This window comes from Felis catus, chromosome B2 (assembly GCF_018350175.1).
Source record: "Felis catus isolate Fca126 chromosome B2, F.catus_Fca126_mat1.0, whole genome shotgun sequence".
NCBI lineage: Eukaryota > Metazoa > Chordata > Mammalia > Carnivora > Felidae > Felis > Felis catus.
The window spans coordinates 50669182-50686504 of record NC_058372.1 but is presented as its reverse complement, the minus strand read 5'-3'; the positions used below and the strand labels follow the sequence as shown (position 1 = coordinate 50686504).

The window sequence follows — 17323 nt, the reverse complement described above, 5'->3', positions numbered from 1 at the left end:
CTTTGGGAGCACTTTCAGAAGTTGCTAATCATATTATCAGAGCACATTAAACTGATGATAGAAACTTGGGGCTCCAAAAGTCTTTCCTGTGTAATGTGAAACAGCTTACCATGTCTCATTTGCTGTTTTTATTATCAAGAATGCAAATGGTCTTTTGAGAATCTAGTTTAGTAAACATTTATTTTTTTTTTCAACATTTATTTTTGGGACAGAGAGAGACAGAGCATGAACGGGCGAGGGGCAGAGAGAGAGGGAGACACAGAATCGGAAACAGGCTCCAGGCTCTGAGCCATCAGCCCAGAGCCCGACGCGGGGCTCGAACTCACGGACCGCAAGATCGTGACCTGGCCGAAGTCGGACGCTTAACCGACTGTGCCACCCAGGCGCCCCAAGTTTAGTAAACATTTATTGAATGCCTGCTAAATATCTGGCATAGCACAAAACTAGAGGAACAAAGATGACACATGACACATTTTCTCACCTTGAGCTGGGGAAGAGAAGTATAAGCAAATAATCGTAATGTTAATATTATAAGTCATCAAAAGAAAAAAAAGGCCTGCATAGAGTGCACTGATTATGGGGAGAATCGGAAAGAAACATTCTGTTCCAGGTCACATTCAAGGAAGTAGAAAGAATAGGAGAGGTGGAGAAATGAAAATGGTAAAAAATGAAAAGATTACATATACTTTAAGAACTATGTAGAAGTTGGGGCACCTGGGTGGCTCAGTTAGGTGAGGGTCTGGCTCTTGGTTTTGGTTCAGGCCATGATCTCATGGTTTCATGAGGTCGAGCCCTGCATCAGGCTCTGTGCTGACAGCTCAGAGCCTGCTTGGGATTCTCTCTCTCCCTCTCTCTCTGCCCCTCCCCCATTCACCCTGTCTCTGTCTCTCTCAAAATAAATAAATAAACTTTTAAAAAAAGTTTAAGACTATGTAGAAGTTAATCTTACTGATCAGCAAAATGCAGAAGTAATGACATACTATCGTACCTTTTATTTCTAGACCTTAAATAGCTTAAAATTGCCTCAATGTTATGCATAGAGGGTATCTGACAGCTTTTTCAGTTTTATGCCTGAGTTTTATTCTATTGAGACACATCTGATAGATGCATATAGGGTATCTGACAGCTTTTTAAGTTTTATGCCTAAGTTTTATTCTATTGAGATACATCTGATAGAGTGCAGTGTGTCATTTAATCACTCGGATTAGAAGACAATCCTGCATGCTATTTAGCTGAAAGAGAATTGACTTAGTGAACCTAACATTAGGACATTCACATAAATTTGAAAAACAAAAATGTGCTTCACAATCAGATGCCAAGCAATAGTTTGCAAAAATAACTGAAGTGCAACACACACTTGTAGAATTTCATAACTTCACACACTTGCCACATTCACTCTTGGCAAACCGTGAATTTAAGATTGCAAAAAGAAATTGTACTACCGGTTTTGTGACATGTAAGAGCATGTCTAATATTGCAGGTGCACACAAGCCAGGTCTTTTATAGCGCATATAACTAAAATATAACATGACCTAATTATGGAGAATTTGTATCATAAATGATAGAAAAAGGCAAAGCATATGACTAATTATTGGAGAACTTGTTTCATAAATGATAGAAAAGAGCAAAGCATATTCCATTCTATATCACCAGCGCCAAAATCATATAGTGCACTTTCAGAACACACTGCTTTACCAGAACACTCTGCTTTACTAGACATACTCCTTAACAACAGACACCATATGGCTATTCTTTGCCAGCTGCACATAGTTTTTGGCTAGAAGTTTGGTTATTGTCTGGTTTTGGCTACTCCCTAAAAATCTTTAGCTCTTTAATATGTTATAGAATTTTAAAAAATCAATTATGAAAGTTATCTGTTGATAGCCAGCAAAGTAAAAGACATATTGAGAATCTGTCCTGGTTTAAAATCTTTAACACAGTTAAGCCTTTGAAAAAGTTGAGAACTGAAACTTGAATTCAATCTTAATAATAAAAATAAATCTATAGTATGTCAGATAGTGATAAGTGCTTCAGGAGACAAATTAAGCAGAGTGAAAGAGTTCCAGAAAATGGGAGGCAGGGAGGGAGATGTTGCAAATTTAGAGAGTTTAAGGAGAATTCTCTAAAATGACATTTATAGAGATCAGAATGAAGCAAGAATATAAGCCTTGGAGATTTCTGGGTGACATTATTCTAGGCATGGCAGAAGAGTATGTGTAAAGGCCCTGAGGCAAGTCTAGTGCCAAGGAGGCTTTTGTGGGTGAAGACAAAGTAGCATTAGGTCAGAGAAATGGCCTGGTGCTAAGTCATGAAGGACCAGATAAGCCATTGTAAGGGTTTTGATTTGTACTCTTACTGAGAGGAAAGGTTGATTGATGGTAAGCAGACAAGTAACATGATTTGGCTTTGGTTTAAGAGGATCCCTCAGGCTGTCGGGTTGAAAATAGACTGTAGGAGGCAACACCACAAGTAGAGGTCCAGGCTATTGCAAAATTCTGGGCATCAGTGTATAGTGACTCAAACCAGTGGTTGTGGTAAACATGGTGAAAAGTAGTAAGATTCTGGACATATTTTTTTTTTTCAACGTTTATTTATTTTTGGGACAGAGAGAGACAGAGCATGAACGGGGGAGGGGCAGAGAGAGAGGGAGACACAGAATCGGAAACAGGCTCCAGGCTCTGAGCCATCAGCCCAGAGCCTGACGCGGGGCTCGAACTCACGGACCGCGAGATCGTGACCTGGCTGAAGTCGGACGCTTAACCGACTGCGCCACCCAGGCGCCCCGATTCTGGATATATTTTGAAAACCGAGTAGACAGAATTTTGCCGATGCGTGGACGTAGGATGTGAGAGAAAGAGAGGAGCTAAACAGAATGCTAAGGTGTTTGGCTTGAGAAAACAAATGAATGGAATTGTCATTTATAAAGGAGGGATAGACCATGGATTTGAGGAAAAAATCAAGGGTTCATTTTTTATTATTTTCAGTTTGAGATGCCTTTTAGACACCCAAGAGGAGAAGTCATTAATAGGCAGTTTTGTATGTAGGTCTAGAATTCAGGGAAAAATACATTTGGGACAAACACATTTGGGAGTCAGCAGAGTATAGATAAAATCCAAAGCCATGAAAGAGGTGATAATAACACCTAGGAAGTAAATGTATATAGAGAGGACTGAGGATGCAGACCCCTTTTGTTGTCCACTCACTCCCGGATAGAGTACTAAAGAGTATAAAAGGAAGGGGAGAAGAAAGCTAGAGAATCCAGAAATAGTTCAAACTGTTCATTGACTCAACAGATATTTATGGACATACACTGTTTGCCAGAGGTTCTACTAGCCATTGGGAAAACAATATGGTACACCAGACCTGGACAGTGCCTTCAAGTAGTTCACATCTGTCAAGATGAACATGCAAGGACAGGAATAGAGATAAACCCCAGTACAGTGAAGACGAGTAGCAGCAAAGTAACAATGGAAGTCTAGAAATTACTCCTTGTTCTGGGGAGGAAAGGAAACTGCCTTTAGTCTCTATCTGCTTCCCACAAAGACAAGCCAGGCCAATGGGAACCCAAGATAACAGAAAATACAAATTAGAAGATAAGAAAAAAAGTAAGATCATAAAGAATAGGGAGAAAGAAACAGTAGGAGCCATCAGAGACTTCATAGCGATGTCCTTAACATAAACTAGCTTATACTTGGCCTATATTTTAGTCAACTGTCAAACATCCACAGGCAAACATTACTCAAAAGTCAGATATTATGTTATACAAATACCCCCTAAGTGATATAGTATTTCATCCTTACATGAAACACGTCTCATTCATTAGAATTGCATTCTAATGAAACTTTCAATTGTATTTCTTAATTCAACTACAGATGCTATAGTAACGGAACGTATTTTCCAGGATGTTAAATACTTTCTTTCTCAAGAGCAATATTGAAGTGACTTTCCCAGATGCTTGGAAGTGTGTGGTTGCAGGAGGTTTCAAACTGTTGATGAAAACTAAGAGCAGAAACTCTGCTACCAGAATTTAAAAATAAAGAAAAGCAGGAGGAGGAAGATTAAAAGGAATAAAATAATTCAGTAATCACTTCTTGGGGAGCTATCATATGGACATTGTAAAGGAAAAGGCAAGAGCTACGGTTTTCTTGTTTGTTTTTTTACTGCACCCTATGTGGGCTTACTTTGGATATGTTGGTTATAAGGACTGGGATGGCTCCAGCAGTGTCTAGAACCTGGATGGCCAAGAATATGATTCTGACTCTAACTAAAACACCTTTCTTGAATGCTGGCATTGAATCCTAGGCATTCTTTTGATTTATTTTGAAAAAAAAAAAAAAAACCCACAGTTAAGTTGGGGATTCATTTCAGTTCTACTGCTTTCCTTGAAGCTTCATCCATGAATGTGATGGTGCTGCAATCTACAGTAATTTGTGCTGTGGTCATGGTAGTTTACACTGTAGGGTGTAAGATGAGGTGTGGTTGGGGGGGGGGTGGAAACTCTCCTTAAATCATATATGTATCCAGAACCCTAAGTCTCTGGCTGGAGGAAGAAAGAGAACATGACTTCACTCATTTAGGATTAAGAGGAATCAATAGTCGTGGGACATGACTATGGGGGGGGGGGGTTGGAATTCTAGAACAGAAAATGGAAGCACCAGGGGGATGATGGTGAGGATGAGAGGGAGTAAGAATTCACTCATTCACTCACTCAAAACATATTTATTAAGCTTATATACCAGGGACTGTATTAAGATCAGCAGATAAACAATGAGCAAAATTCAACATGTTTCCCCTTCTAATGGAATTTACAACCTAAAGCAGTGATCTTTAAAGTGGGGGTACAAGCATCCCATGGATTGAGCAAGATGGTAGTCAGAAAGCAACATGCATAAAATAGTATCACTTTATATTTACCTTTACCTTAAAATAAGAAAAAAGTTTAATATTTCATGTATGACTTGACAGTTACATGAGTCCATAATTTAAAAATAAACACAAATATTTTGGTAGTATAGGCTTAAAATACTTTATTGATAAGTGAGCACAATAAAAGCAACTGTAGTGTAAAACTTGAGATTTTTGGAATACTAAGTTAAATTTGAAACTTTTAAAACCTGGAAAGACAGGACTTGGATAGGGTAATAGAGAGCTGAACAAGTTCTGGCCTTGGGCTGATAGCAGAAGTGACAAACAGGGGTGCCGGCGTGGCTCAGTCAGTTGAGCATCAGACTTTGGTTCAGGTCATGATCTCATGGTTGGTGAGGGCGAGCCCCAAGACAGGCTCTGCTCTTTACTGACAGCTCAGAGCCTGCAGCCTACTTTGGATTCTGTGTCTCCCTCTCTCTCTGCCTCTTCCCCATCTAGTGCTCTCTTTTTCAAATAAATAAACATTTACTGACAGCTCAGAGCCTGGAGCCTGCTTCGGATTCTATGTCTCCATCTCTCTCTCTGCCCCTCCCCTGCTCATGCTCTGTCTCTCCTGTCAAAAATAAATAAACATTAAAAAAATAAATAAATAAATATTTAAAAACAAAAAGAAAAAGAGTGAAGAACAGAGGAAATTCCTTCACTAAACTCTTTGAGGCTTTTCACAGGTCCTTTATCAGAAATCTCTTAATCTGTGTATCTTGGTTTCCACTGTAGCATTTACCACTGCACAGTAGTTGTTTCCTGACTGTATCACTTTACAGGCACCAGGGGTCCTTTAAGTTTTTTATTCCTAAAACCTAGGGTTGTATCTAACAAACTGAAACCATTCAGTGTTTATGTAGTTGAATGACAATTGACTATCAAAAATCTCAATTATTTGTGTATGTTTAAATTACCTAATTTGTATACAGTTTGTACACCTGTATTCTTAGTGCAATGGCCCAGTGCCTGGAACAACACAGCTGGCACAGGATAAACATTACATTGTAATTATGTAAAAGAATAAATTTGCCTACATTAACTGGTTGACTATGTTGAGACAATGGGCTTGGATTAATAAGAGGGCACAAAGAGAGAGACATAATTTCTGGGGCTTGATATGGGGAAAGTGTGGGATATTAGGATGATGAAGGCCCAAAGTTATCCAATATCAATGAAAAACAGCAAGGATCTTCTATTCGTGCCTTGACCACAACGCACTGTCTTAAAAGTACTTACATTTGTCTAGCTGAAAAAGGCGTTGCTTACTTCATCTTTCCTCCTTTTAAACGCCTTTGGAATAATCTCTGGAGCAGACATAAAGTTGGCAGTGACCTCTAAGAAAAAGTATGAATCCTTAATAAAAATCACATTAAGTCTATCATAAGGGAGTGAAGCTGTAACATCAATTTTGAGTGCTTTTCGCTGTTGCCTTATCTTGTTCAACAGCAGACTTTCGCTCCAGTGGTCTCCCGTATGCATTTAACCCTTTCAGCTAAAACCGAGGAGAACTGATCCCTTTCCACAATTGTAAAGGAGATGGCTCCGAGAGTGGGCTTCTGCGGTCCAAAACGCGGCAACTCAACCTTGCCCTGCCTGGCTTGGAGAGATTCAGAGTTCAGGGCATCAGGAACTTCACGGCAGCTATTGCGCAGGCTCTGCGTTCCGCGCAGCCTTGTTAGGAAGAAAAGGGATAAAACTGCCAGGACACATGTAAACCCGAGGGCACCAACCCCGGCCTTGGCTCCCCACTGCAACGGGTTCTGGAATTTACAATCACGAAAGTTCTATTGTCTCGCTATTGGCTCCAGGGCCGCATGACATCATAGCGCTTGATTCATCCCTCGGGCCCCGATTGGCTGGCCGCGCCATTGTGACGTCACGGTCAGCCCACGTTCTGATTGTAGATACCCGGCGCCTTCCTCTTCCCATCGCCGCGGTTCCTCGCTACCGGTGCCTCCCTCCCACATCTTCCTTCGCTCCGCTGGTCGCGGGCGCTCCTGGCCGCCGCGCCGCCTCTCAAAGCTACCGCTGCCCTCTCGGACTACGAGGTAAGCCGTCAGCTCCTGGAAACTTCGCCTGGGGCCGCCGCTCGGCCATGACACCGGCGCGAGCGCGCGGCCGGGACGCGACGGCTGCGAACCGCCGTTAGGACCAGACCCAGTGCCGAGTTACAGCCCCCCGCGCGGCCCGCGCGCCGCCCGCGTGGCGGACAAGCCTGTCGGGCCCCAGCCCGGCTCCCCGGGCACGGACGGCGGGCGCGGGAGCTCCGGGCGGGCGCGAGGCGGCTCGCCGGCCGCCAGGGAGAAGCTGGGCGTCTCGGGAGTTCCCACCGCGCCGCAGTCTCACCTGTTCGGCGGAGGAAGCAGCAGGCGGGCGGGTTTGCACGCTGACAGGCGCCGCGGGGCCGCACGCTGTGCCCTGAGCGCGGGCGGCAGGGATGGGTCTGTAAGCTCGGGTCCGCCCGCCCTGTCGGGACGAACTCGCGGATGGGAGGTCCAGGGAAGCGCCGTCTGGGAGAGCGAGTGCTTTCTTCGGGCAGAACAAAACCTGAGTTCAGAGAGCCTCTGCGGGGTCGCGGGGCGGGTCGGCACCGAGAGCCGGGGCGCGCCCGCCCTCGCCCCACGCGGAGCTCTGGGAGGGCGGTGAGGGGACCCTCCGGCCTTTCCTTTTTTCCCTTCCTCTCCCCGCCTCTGCCTCCAGGAGGAAAGCCCGCTAGCTCGGGGCCACTCGGGTTTTATTAAAACCAGAGAACTGCAGCCCAGCGGTACTCCGGGAGGGATAAGGCCGACGGGGAAGCGGGGGGCGGGGACTCGAGGGCGACCTGGGCGGCCCTTTGGGGAATCCGGGCGCGGGAGCGGCGGACTGGGAGGGAGGCGCGCGGCGCGGGAGCGGCTCCGGGCCGGGGAAGCCTTAGGGTCGCGGCTGTTGGGGGTTGTAAGGAAAAGTGCCCTTGTACAGTCTCCACGCCAATAAGACCTGCCCCTCTCTGCCGCGTCTGCCCGCCTGCGTCCGGGTGGGGGAGGTCGTGCCTGGAGCAAGAGTTCTTTTAAACTGTCTCTTGCAACCGTTCCGTGCTCGTGCACTTTAAGGGTGTTGGTTTCCTCTTCTCACAACTGTAGTTAAGCTCATTTCCCGGCTTCTTGATTGCAGATTTGGAGAGCGTATTAGGCCAATTTTGGAGTGGGGGTAGGGGTCCTGTGTGAAAGAATTCAGTGCTTGACTTATTAGCTGGGCTGGGAAACCAGGATGTTCGGGCGAGGAGGTAATTGCGGCGAGCGAGCAGCCTTAATTCTTTAAGAACGGACCCTTGGCAGGAAGTGCTTTTTAGAGGTGTACGGAGGAGCTAAGGTTGCTTGTTAGGTTTTGTAACGTGTTCCCCTAACCACTTAGGTAGATAACCTGTTGGTTTGCACTTGTTTTGCTTGCATGTCTCAGCCAACAACATTTGGTGCAGAATCTGCAGATACCGACGTAGCGAGTTTTGCATTCGATGGCTGTGGACAAACACTTTAACTTTACATCTTCGGTTAGGACACAAGTGAATCACTTTTTTAGCTCAGATGCTGCCTGGGATTCTCCCAGAAAGCCCCGCACTTGAAAGAGAAATGTAACTCATGTCCCTTTTAGGTTCTTACCCCCAAAGTTGTAACTTCTCATTGCCAGGAGCTTTTCCTGTATTGTTCTCTCTTTTTGCATTTTCTTTTCCATTTCTAACTGAAGACAAAAAGGCAAATGTTATTGATGGCTACAGATGGCTAATTTTACAGAATATAGAATTTTGCTGAAAAGTGAAAGTGGAAAGCGTATTAAAACTCGTCAGATTTTTCAAGAAAAGTACCTCATAACTTCAAACGCTGACCTCATTCCCTTGACTCAGTTTCCTTGTGTATACGTGGGTGTTTTCTGATGCAGAATTTTTTTTTAATTTTTTTAACGTTTATTCATTTTTTGATAGAGACAGAGCGTGAGTGGGGGAGGGGTGGAGAGAGAGGGAGACACAGAATCTGAAGCAGGCTCCAGGCTCTGAACTGACAGCACAGGGCCAGACATGGGACTCAAACTCACCGACAGTGAGATCATGACCTGAGCTGAAGTCCGAAGCCCAACCGACTGAGCCACCCAGGTGCCCCTCTGATGCAGAATTTTTATGGATTTCAGGAGATGGATACAAATGAAAGCCCGTCTTGGGGTCCACCAAATAGTGGTTTAGTAAATGCTTCCTTATTCTTGGGGAAGAGGAACTGAGATGTATAGGATGTGGCCAAGAATAAAGCTCAAGAATTTTAAATAAATGGGAAAATATTCAAAACTTTAGATTTTTTACACTTATTCCTGTATGCCTATGAAGTCACTTTTGAAGATGAGCTAAGTTATTCCCTTGGATCAGCAGAGCCTCTTTTTTTTTTTTTTTTTTTTTTTTTTTATTCCCTGGTTAGAGACCTTAATTTTGGAGATTGCAAGGATCTTTTTTTCACTACCTTTTCTTTTACTCTCAGCATAGTTATTGATTGTCCTCTTCTAGAGGTGAGTCTCAGTCCTTGGGCGTCTTATTTCCAACATGAATTATACAAATCAAGGCAAAACTGTTAACTTCGTTTAGGATAACTTTGGTGCTCAAGTAGATAATAGAGTGTGAGCGACAGTTTTACTTTTTTATTTGGCCACATTCTTCCTCTCCCCTAAGAAATGTTGTTTTTTAATTCCTCATCTGAGCTACTAACTCTTCTGTTACTGATGGGATGATCTTTCCATTAGTTATCCATAAACATGTCTTTTTTGTGTGTGCATTCAGTTTCAGATATTGCTGATGTGAGCACCTTTCAATTAATAGTTGTTTGCCATATATAATTCTTATAACATCCTTATCCCCTGCCTCCTTTTTTTAATGAATTGAGACCTGGGGTCCCTGGGTTGCTCAGTCAGTTAAGAGCCCTACTTTTGATCTCAGCTCAGGTCATGGGTTCAAGCTCCGCATTGGACTCCGCGCAGGGTATGAAGCCTACTTTAAAAAAACAACAAAAAAAATTGAGACCTGAGTCCTAGAGATGTCAAGTGACTTTTCCAAATTCACAAAGCTCTGTCTCCAGTATCGTACTGCTCCTTCTTCTATCCTTGTACTGCCAGGATTTGTTCAGTCAGCTGTGTGCCATTTGTGAAATCCTGTTACTCTGTAACTTAAAAACCTAAGGTAGTCAACCCAAGATTAACAGTTTGTCATCTTTCCGATCTACCTGAAATCTGTTCCCATCCTTTTTTTCCTTAATGCACTTTTTACAAATCCATTGGCTTGTCAGTTAATTGAATGTGTAGTGTGTGTGTGTGTGTGTGTGTGTGTGTGTGTTGGGAGAGGTTTATATACGAAGTTTAATGACATTGTTCTGACTCCAAAGGTCTTCCTGCATTAGTTTACACTTTAATCCTTTCATACCCATACTGAATCTATACCTTGGACTGAAGAGGGTTCAGAAGCAGATTTCTGGGAGACTTGTGTAACTGTGTCTGGGTAAGCTTTCTGTGGCAGAGCTATCCACATGAGACATATCAGTGCCTACCACTGCAAGATTGGTTAGGATGCTTTCAGTACAGGAAACTGGAAACCCAACTCGGATGGGCTTAAATGACCACCTGAAAGGTCCTGAGGGCAAAACTTTCTATCAGTTTCTCTGTGGTCCTTTTAGGTGTCACGTCCACAGGCTGATTTTGCAAGATGACTGCCAGCAACAGTCTGGACCCCCGTTAACATATTCTCATATGGGACCTTCACTTCCCACCACCTTCCAAAGAGGGCCCTTGGCGTTGAGGTGATTAACTTTGGCCTGGTCACTTGAACTAGTAACTAGAACAATGGAAATCTGACAACCTGGGGGCCCCATCTCAGAACTGAAGAAGTCGGTTTAAATCCCACCTCACCTGTTTGGCCGCTGCCATACCTTCAGTAAGGGCCAGTGTGGACATGGCAGAAGTCAGCCACTATGGGGACTGTAAAGGCCTCCAAGGATGCCAGTTCTAAAGAGATGAATAGATTAAAGTAAGTAGAACTGAATCAACATTTGAATGTAGCCTTACATCTCATAGAGGAATCTTACTGATTTGGAGAGAGAAGACAGGCATTCTAGGAGAGGAGGAGTTTGGAGAACAATGTGGAATCATTGGGCAAAAAGCAAGTACCCCAGCCCAGCTGGCTGAAGTTGACAGTGCAGAAGTGGAACAAAAAGTTAGAAAGGCAAGTTGTTGATGATAATAGTAATGGCTATCTTTTATTGAGCTCTTATGTGTCAAACCCTGCAGTGGACACTTTATATGGATTTATCGCAATTACTACTTTTTATTTTATTAAAAAGAATTAATGTTTATTCATTTTTTTTATTTAAACAACTTTTTTTAATGTTTATTTTTGAGAGAGAGAGACAGAGACAGAGCGTGAGCAGGGGAGGGGCAGAGAGAGGGAGACACAGAATTCAAAGCAGGCTCCAGGCTCCAAGCTGTCAGCACAGAGCCTAATGCAGGGCTCCAACCCATGAACCATGAGATCATGACCTGAGCCAAAGTTGTACGTTTAACTGACTGAGCCACCCAGGCGCCCCTGTCTCAGTTACTATTAATTGGTACTTTGAGCATTCCCCATTTACAGGTAAAGAAATGGAGGCTCAGAGAAGTTTAGATACTTGGCCAAGGTCACAAAACATTCCAGCCCAGATCATCTTGATCCCCTAGCCTGCCCTCTCTCCTGAGGTAACAGTAACACTGAAGCTTTTGAACTGTTATGAATGCTGTACTCCAGGAATATGGCTCTTATCAGAATGTGTAAGATGGATTGGCCTGGACAGAGGCTAAGAATGTAAAGAGGGGTTGGGAAGCTGTTAGAGGTAGCCTAGGAGAACAATAAAGCCCCACCGGGAACTACAGCCATGAGCACAGACTGGAGAGCACTAATCAATTGTACAAGATTATTTCTAGGTTAAGATCTATGAGACCTGGAGACCAGTTGGATTTGAGGGCCAACAAGACAAAGAACACTTGTAAGACTGGGTGGTAGAAGAAACATGGTGTTACAAAGAGAGAAGGAGGAAGCTTTACAATCAGGTGTAATATCCAAACGGCCCAGACACGTATCTGGACAGGTTGCTTCTTCCCCCAGTCTTTGCAGCCACTTTTTTTTGTTGCCCGTCTACAAGTATGTGTTTCCATGTTTCATCCGTTTTCAGACAGTTTTTCGTATTTTAACATATCTTGGTAGAGATGCAGCTTATAATCAGTGGCATCGTAAAATCACTGCAGGTACTTCTCCACATTTTATCCGACTGCCTCCCAACTTTTAATCAAATGTCATTGGTGAGAGAAGGAAAATCCTGTATTGGTAAATCTTGTGCAGCCGATTGCTTGGCAGAGCCAGGAAGAAGAACCATGACTTCTGGGCTCCATCCATCAGCTGAGTTTCCTCAGTTTATATGACAGATATTAAAATCAGTGTTGCCTCATGATACAGGATTGTAGTAAAACATATGCATATTTCTTTATTACAACTGAAATAATTTGAGAAGATGGGAAGGCATAGTTTAAGTAGGGTGCCTCATCCTTGTATAGAACCTGGCTGCCATGATTCCTTGTCCTAATTTGCCACCAACCGTGAGCAGATCAACTCTGGGCATTGGTTTCTTTCTTTAAAAGATTAAACTGAGGTGCTTTCCAAGTCCCTTTCAGAACTAAAATTTTTTATTTTCACTTTTGCCAAGAGCAAACCCTTTGTTTCTGTTTGACTAGGAACAGAGAGGGAAAGTTGAAATCATTTAGGTCTTAGGCAACATCAGGATCCGTGATGGAAGTTAGTTGTTAACCATAACTACTGGACATGTTCTGGCCTAGCAAAGTGAATTATATTTAGGAAGATAACCTGACCTAATTTTGAGTTTGTGTAATAGAACCTCTCCTTCCCCTGACACACATCCCCGACCCCTATTTGAACTCATAAATGTTATCATTTCCAAACTGTTTGGTTCCCACTGGGTTCCTGCTGGCATATTTTCTCAATGGGAACTTTTTTTTTTTTTTTTGGTCTCATGTGTATTTCCTTTTAGAATTGTATGGTCCCTGGATATAAATTATTTGTACTTGCTGAATGTTCAGAAAGACTAAATTCCCACCCTTCCTTCTCCTTAGCCCCTGCCAGTTGTATTTGAAGTAAAGTGGTATGTAACCTTTCTTAAATTAGACTTTTGTACCTTTTGTTTGATGTCTTTGCTGACAGGGATTTAGGAAATCTTTTCTTTTTTAAAAAATATTTTTAGTCCTGGTACAGTCATGTTTTCTCTAGTTAGGAAAATAACCATTTTCTTGAAACGCCTGTGATTTCTAACTATAATCCTAATACTTGGTTAGAACCCTCCTGCTAGCACATTCTGGTTAAAGTTTCCATCTCTGTGAAGTTCTCCCTTTGCCCTTTCCTATCCCCATTGTCACAGTTTCACCCAGTCAGAACAAATCTTTATAAGCCCATACTAAAAAGACCTAATTAAAGCCACGCTGGAGAATTGGCCATTCAGGTCTCTACTGAATCTGTTAATGCTAAACCCCAGAGTATCTATTCTCCTCTTGTCTTGGAATAGCAAATACTACCACAGAGTAATCGTTAGGAATTTCTCTTTCCCCAAAGAACAGTTCTCATGATACCAAATTCAATAATATTCATTTACTTCTCTGGGAGTTTGGCAGTGTGGTGTGCATCCTTAGGGGATAGTGTTCAGGGTACCTCTGCTTCGGCCTTTGGCAGAAGAAATAAATTACTGATATTTACAAAAGTTGTTGACACCTCCATCTGCTATATTTGTGAGCTGATATGCACCTCTGAAAATTTGAATTTTACTTCTTTCAGAACTTGTAGATATTTACTGTGGATCTGAGGTGCATTTATAAGAGAAACTATCATTTTTTTTTAAGTAAGCAAAGCTGTAGGAAGCAGATTGAAGAAGATGCCTTGTAGGTTAGCAGCCACACATCTTGGATGGGGTTCCAACTCTGCCACTTAGGATTGGGTAGGCTATGGTAGGTAAGTCATTTCCTCTCTTTGAGACTCGTATGTAGAACTTGGAGGTGATAATACAGGTGCCTACTTTGGAAGGGTGTTCAAACCATCAATGTTAAACATGAAAGTTAAGTAGGGGACTGAATTTAATGATTATGGTAAAAAGATCTCTCTATTGTACAGAATGTCCATTGAAGCATTGTTTATAATGACAAAAGATTGAAAGATACAATAAATGCCTTTCAGAAGAATAAATTACAGCTGGCCAATGGAATATACTTTGCAACTTGTAAAAAGAATGAACCTCTTCTGTATATACTGAATGTAGCTGCTCAATAGCATATATTCAACACTTTTCTTCTTTTTTTTAAATTTATTTATTGTTTAATTTACATCCAAGTTAGTTAGCATATGGTGCAACAATGATTTCAGGAGTAGATTCCTTAATGCCACTTGCCCATTTAGACCATTCCCCCTCGCACAACCCCTCCAGCAACCCTCTATTCTTTCTCTCCCTGTTTTTATATTATATTTGCTTCCCTTCCCTTGTGTTCATGTTTTCTATCTTAAAGTTCTCATACGAGTGAAGTCATATGATATTTGTCTTTATCTAATTTCACTTAGCATAATACTCTCCAATTCCATCCACTTAGTTGCAAATGCAAGATTTCATTCTTTTTGATTGCCAAGTAATACTCCGTTGTACTTATATACCACATCTTTATTCACTCATCTGTCAATGGACATTTGGGCTCTTTCCATACTTTGGCTATTGTTGATAGTGCTGCTATAAACATTGGGGTGCACGTGCCCCTTCGAAACAGCATACCTGTGTCCTTTGGATAAATACCTAGTAGTGCAATTGCTGGGTCATAGGGAAATTCTATTTTTAATTTTTTGAAGAACCTCCATATGTTTTCCAGAGTGGCTGCACCAGTTTGCATTCCCACCAGTAGTGCAAAAGAGATCTCTTTCTCTGCATCCTCACCAACATCTGTTGTTGCCTGAGTTGTTAAGGGTAGCCATTCTGACACCTGTTGGCAGGTGTGAGGTGGTATCTCATTGTGGTTTTGATTTGTATTTCCCTGTTGATGAGTGATGTTGAGCATTTTTTCATGTGTCTGTTCGCTATCTGGATGTCTTCTTTGGAGAAGTGTACTGGACACTTTTCTAAGGTGCTCTACATACATTGATTTATTTTGGCTTCACAAAACCCCACAAGGTAGGTACTCCAATTTTACAGATGAGAAAATTAAGGCACAGAAAGGTTAAGTGACTTGTTCAAGGCTCCACAGCCAGTAGCTGGCAGAGCCAGGATTTGAACCCAGGCAGTCCAGCTGCAGTCACCTTAGCTACCCTGCTACGCTGTATGCTTATTAGACCCTAAGTAGTCATCTTTGCATTTGCAGTTCTACCCATAGAACTAGAAGAAACAAAGTTGAGTTTCTTCATCATTACATTCTGAGAGGTTAACAGCATAACCAATATAGGACTTTTGACAGTAACTAAAGTTTTTAGAAAGAAAGCTAAAAGAATAATACTTATGATTAGTCCTTGAAAGAGTAACCTTTTGTTTATTCTGAGTCTTTTTTTCAAAATTCTGCACTGAAGCATTCTCTTCTTGGGTGTAATCAGAAGCATAGATCACAGAAGAGCTCTATAATTATTTGGTGTAAAAAAAAAAAAAATCAGTGATCAAAAGCCCAGTTGCCAGTAGGCTGAACCAGTGTGACTGGCCAAGGACATCCAGCATCAGTTTCCTTACCTGGCCTTCGTTCTACCTGGGTTTGATTTACAAGGTGTATAAGACCTGAGAGGTGTGAGCTGGGAGGGGAGGGCACCCAAATCCTCTAGGGGGCCTCTGTCTCCAGATTGTCTGATTTCCCTTGGACGGAGGTGTAAGTCATGTGTATTTTGAAAACATCTACTAGGTCATTCTGACACAGGCCCCGTTAATGGCCACCTGTTCAGGCTCAAGATAGATACGTTTATCACCATCCTTAGTTCTCTTGGGATTATTAGACTCTCTTAGAACTTCATTTTCTTTCTGGGTTTGGGTCAGTAGATCTGACAACATTATGATGATTATGAGTACCATGGTTCCTCAAATAAGAGAATCACAAAATTCCCAGAGTGGCCTACATAGTAACATGAAATGTGACCAGGTGATAACTGTTGACTTTGGAGACACTCTTTAGAAGAGATGAATAAATGATTACTAGATTGTGTTTGCTCTTTAAAGTGCCACATTGTAGCAAGCTGTTTTTTTTTTTAACATTTTAACTCTGCTTCTCCCCATTCACCTCCTTACCCAATAACCTTTGTAAAATGTGGGTGTTTAGATTCAGTTTAAACAAAGAAATGTGTTCTCATGTCACATGCCTTATGTATGTTACACAGGTTTGAATTTAAATCTTTCAAGACCTTTTCTCTTGGGGGTTGCATAACTTATCTTTGTTAATTATGTTTTTCCACCCTCTTTTAATTTCAGCTGAGGCTGTGATGCTGCCTTTGTGTATTTGTACAAATTAGCTTGAAGAACATGATAATTTATTTTGAATATTCAAGTAATCACATCACTTAAGAGACTGCAATCAGATAAGAATTATAAGTAGTTGCTCGTGGCAGAAAATGTTGCTTAAAGGCCCCCTTGTCTCCCAGTTATTTGCAATTGGCAGTCTCAGACGTTTAGGAATATGAAGCATTTCTCAGCCTCTTTAAGCTTAGTCTTTAAAGCAACCATTAGAGGCATGCAGAAGGTCTTGATGGCCAAGATCTGCTTTGGCCATTGATTTTCTTGAATCATGCTTGTAGAGGAGACGGTGGTTGCTCTGTGAAGCAGGTTGGAGCTTCTCCAGATGAACCCCTTAAATACTGCACTCACTTCCTCTTCAGAGCAGCTCCTTTTTGTTGACTTGGCAAGGAGTGTAAGGTCTGGAATAGGCTCAGTGACCCCAAAGGAAGACGGCTGTGACTGCAGTGTGCCGTGAGATAGGTGCTTCTCACTGAGCATTGATAGAGATAGAGCCTCATGCTTCAGTTCATCATCTTTGAGAAACGGGACTGGCATATGTTAAAGGACTTCCCCAAATTCAAGATTTAGGTGAGTAGTTGCAAAGTATCGTTGGAAGACCGATCTCGGTGGGTGTTCTCCTTGTCCATAGACTTGAGTATCCACCCACTGTCCATTTTATTTCTAATCCCCGTCTGGGCTGCAGACTGAACCTCTCATCAGCTAGTTTTCCCCTAGATGTCCTACTAACTGCTCTGTCCTGTTGGCCAGCATGGTGAAGAGCACTACCATCTACCAGTTTGCCCAAGCCTTCAAGCTGGCAGCAGTGTTTGAGTCCTTCTCTCTCATCAGCCATGTCCTTCCTTCTACTCCAGCTGTCA

The 17323-nt window shown here is 42.5% G+C and overlaps 2 protein-coding genes across 3 annotated transcripts in view; one reads left to right on the top strand and one right to left on the bottom strand.

Moving 5' to 3' along the window:
* Positions 1–5426: 5426 nt before the first annotated feature.
* Positions 5427–10866, bottom strand: LOC105260579 (translation initiation factor IF-2-like). The gene is made up of 4 exons (XM_019831595.2): positions 10822–10866; positions 8547–8625; positions 7258–8014; positions 5427–6582 (listed from the first exon to the last, which is right to left on the bottom strand). Exons 1-4 carry the CDS (start codon positions 10864–10866, stop codon positions 6351–6353), a joined length of 1113 nt encoding a protein of 370 aa, XP_019687154.2. The 3' UTR covers positions 5427–6350.
* Positions 6793–17323, top strand: part of ELOVL5 (ELOVL fatty acid elongase 5) — a 74903-nt gene continuing 64372 nt past the window's right edge. Inside the window, exon 1 of one of the 2 annotated variants that reach the window (XM_019830732.3) lies at positions 6793–6959. The gene's annotated coding sequence lies outside the window, so the exon portion shown is untranslated. The remainder of the gene's footprint in view (positions 6960–17323) is intronic. The other variant, XM_003986243.6, reaches the window with a different exon arrangement.

Excerpts from the sequence above, each read along its gene's own strand:
- LOC105260579 (XM_019831595.2), bottom strand. The coding sequence starts at position 10,866 with ATGTCCACACTGGCCCTTACTGAAGGTATGGCAGCGGCCAAACAG. Across the intron at positions 8,626-10,821 it reads GTATGGCAGCGGCCAAACAG|TTAGAAATGGAAAAGAAAAT; the intron begins GTGAGGTGGGAT and ends TTTTGTCTTCAG. Across the intron at positions 8,015-8,546 it reads GAGAAGTTACAACTTTGGGG|AGGAAACCAACACCCTTAAA; the intron begins GTAAGAACCTAA and ends AGTTGTGAGAAG.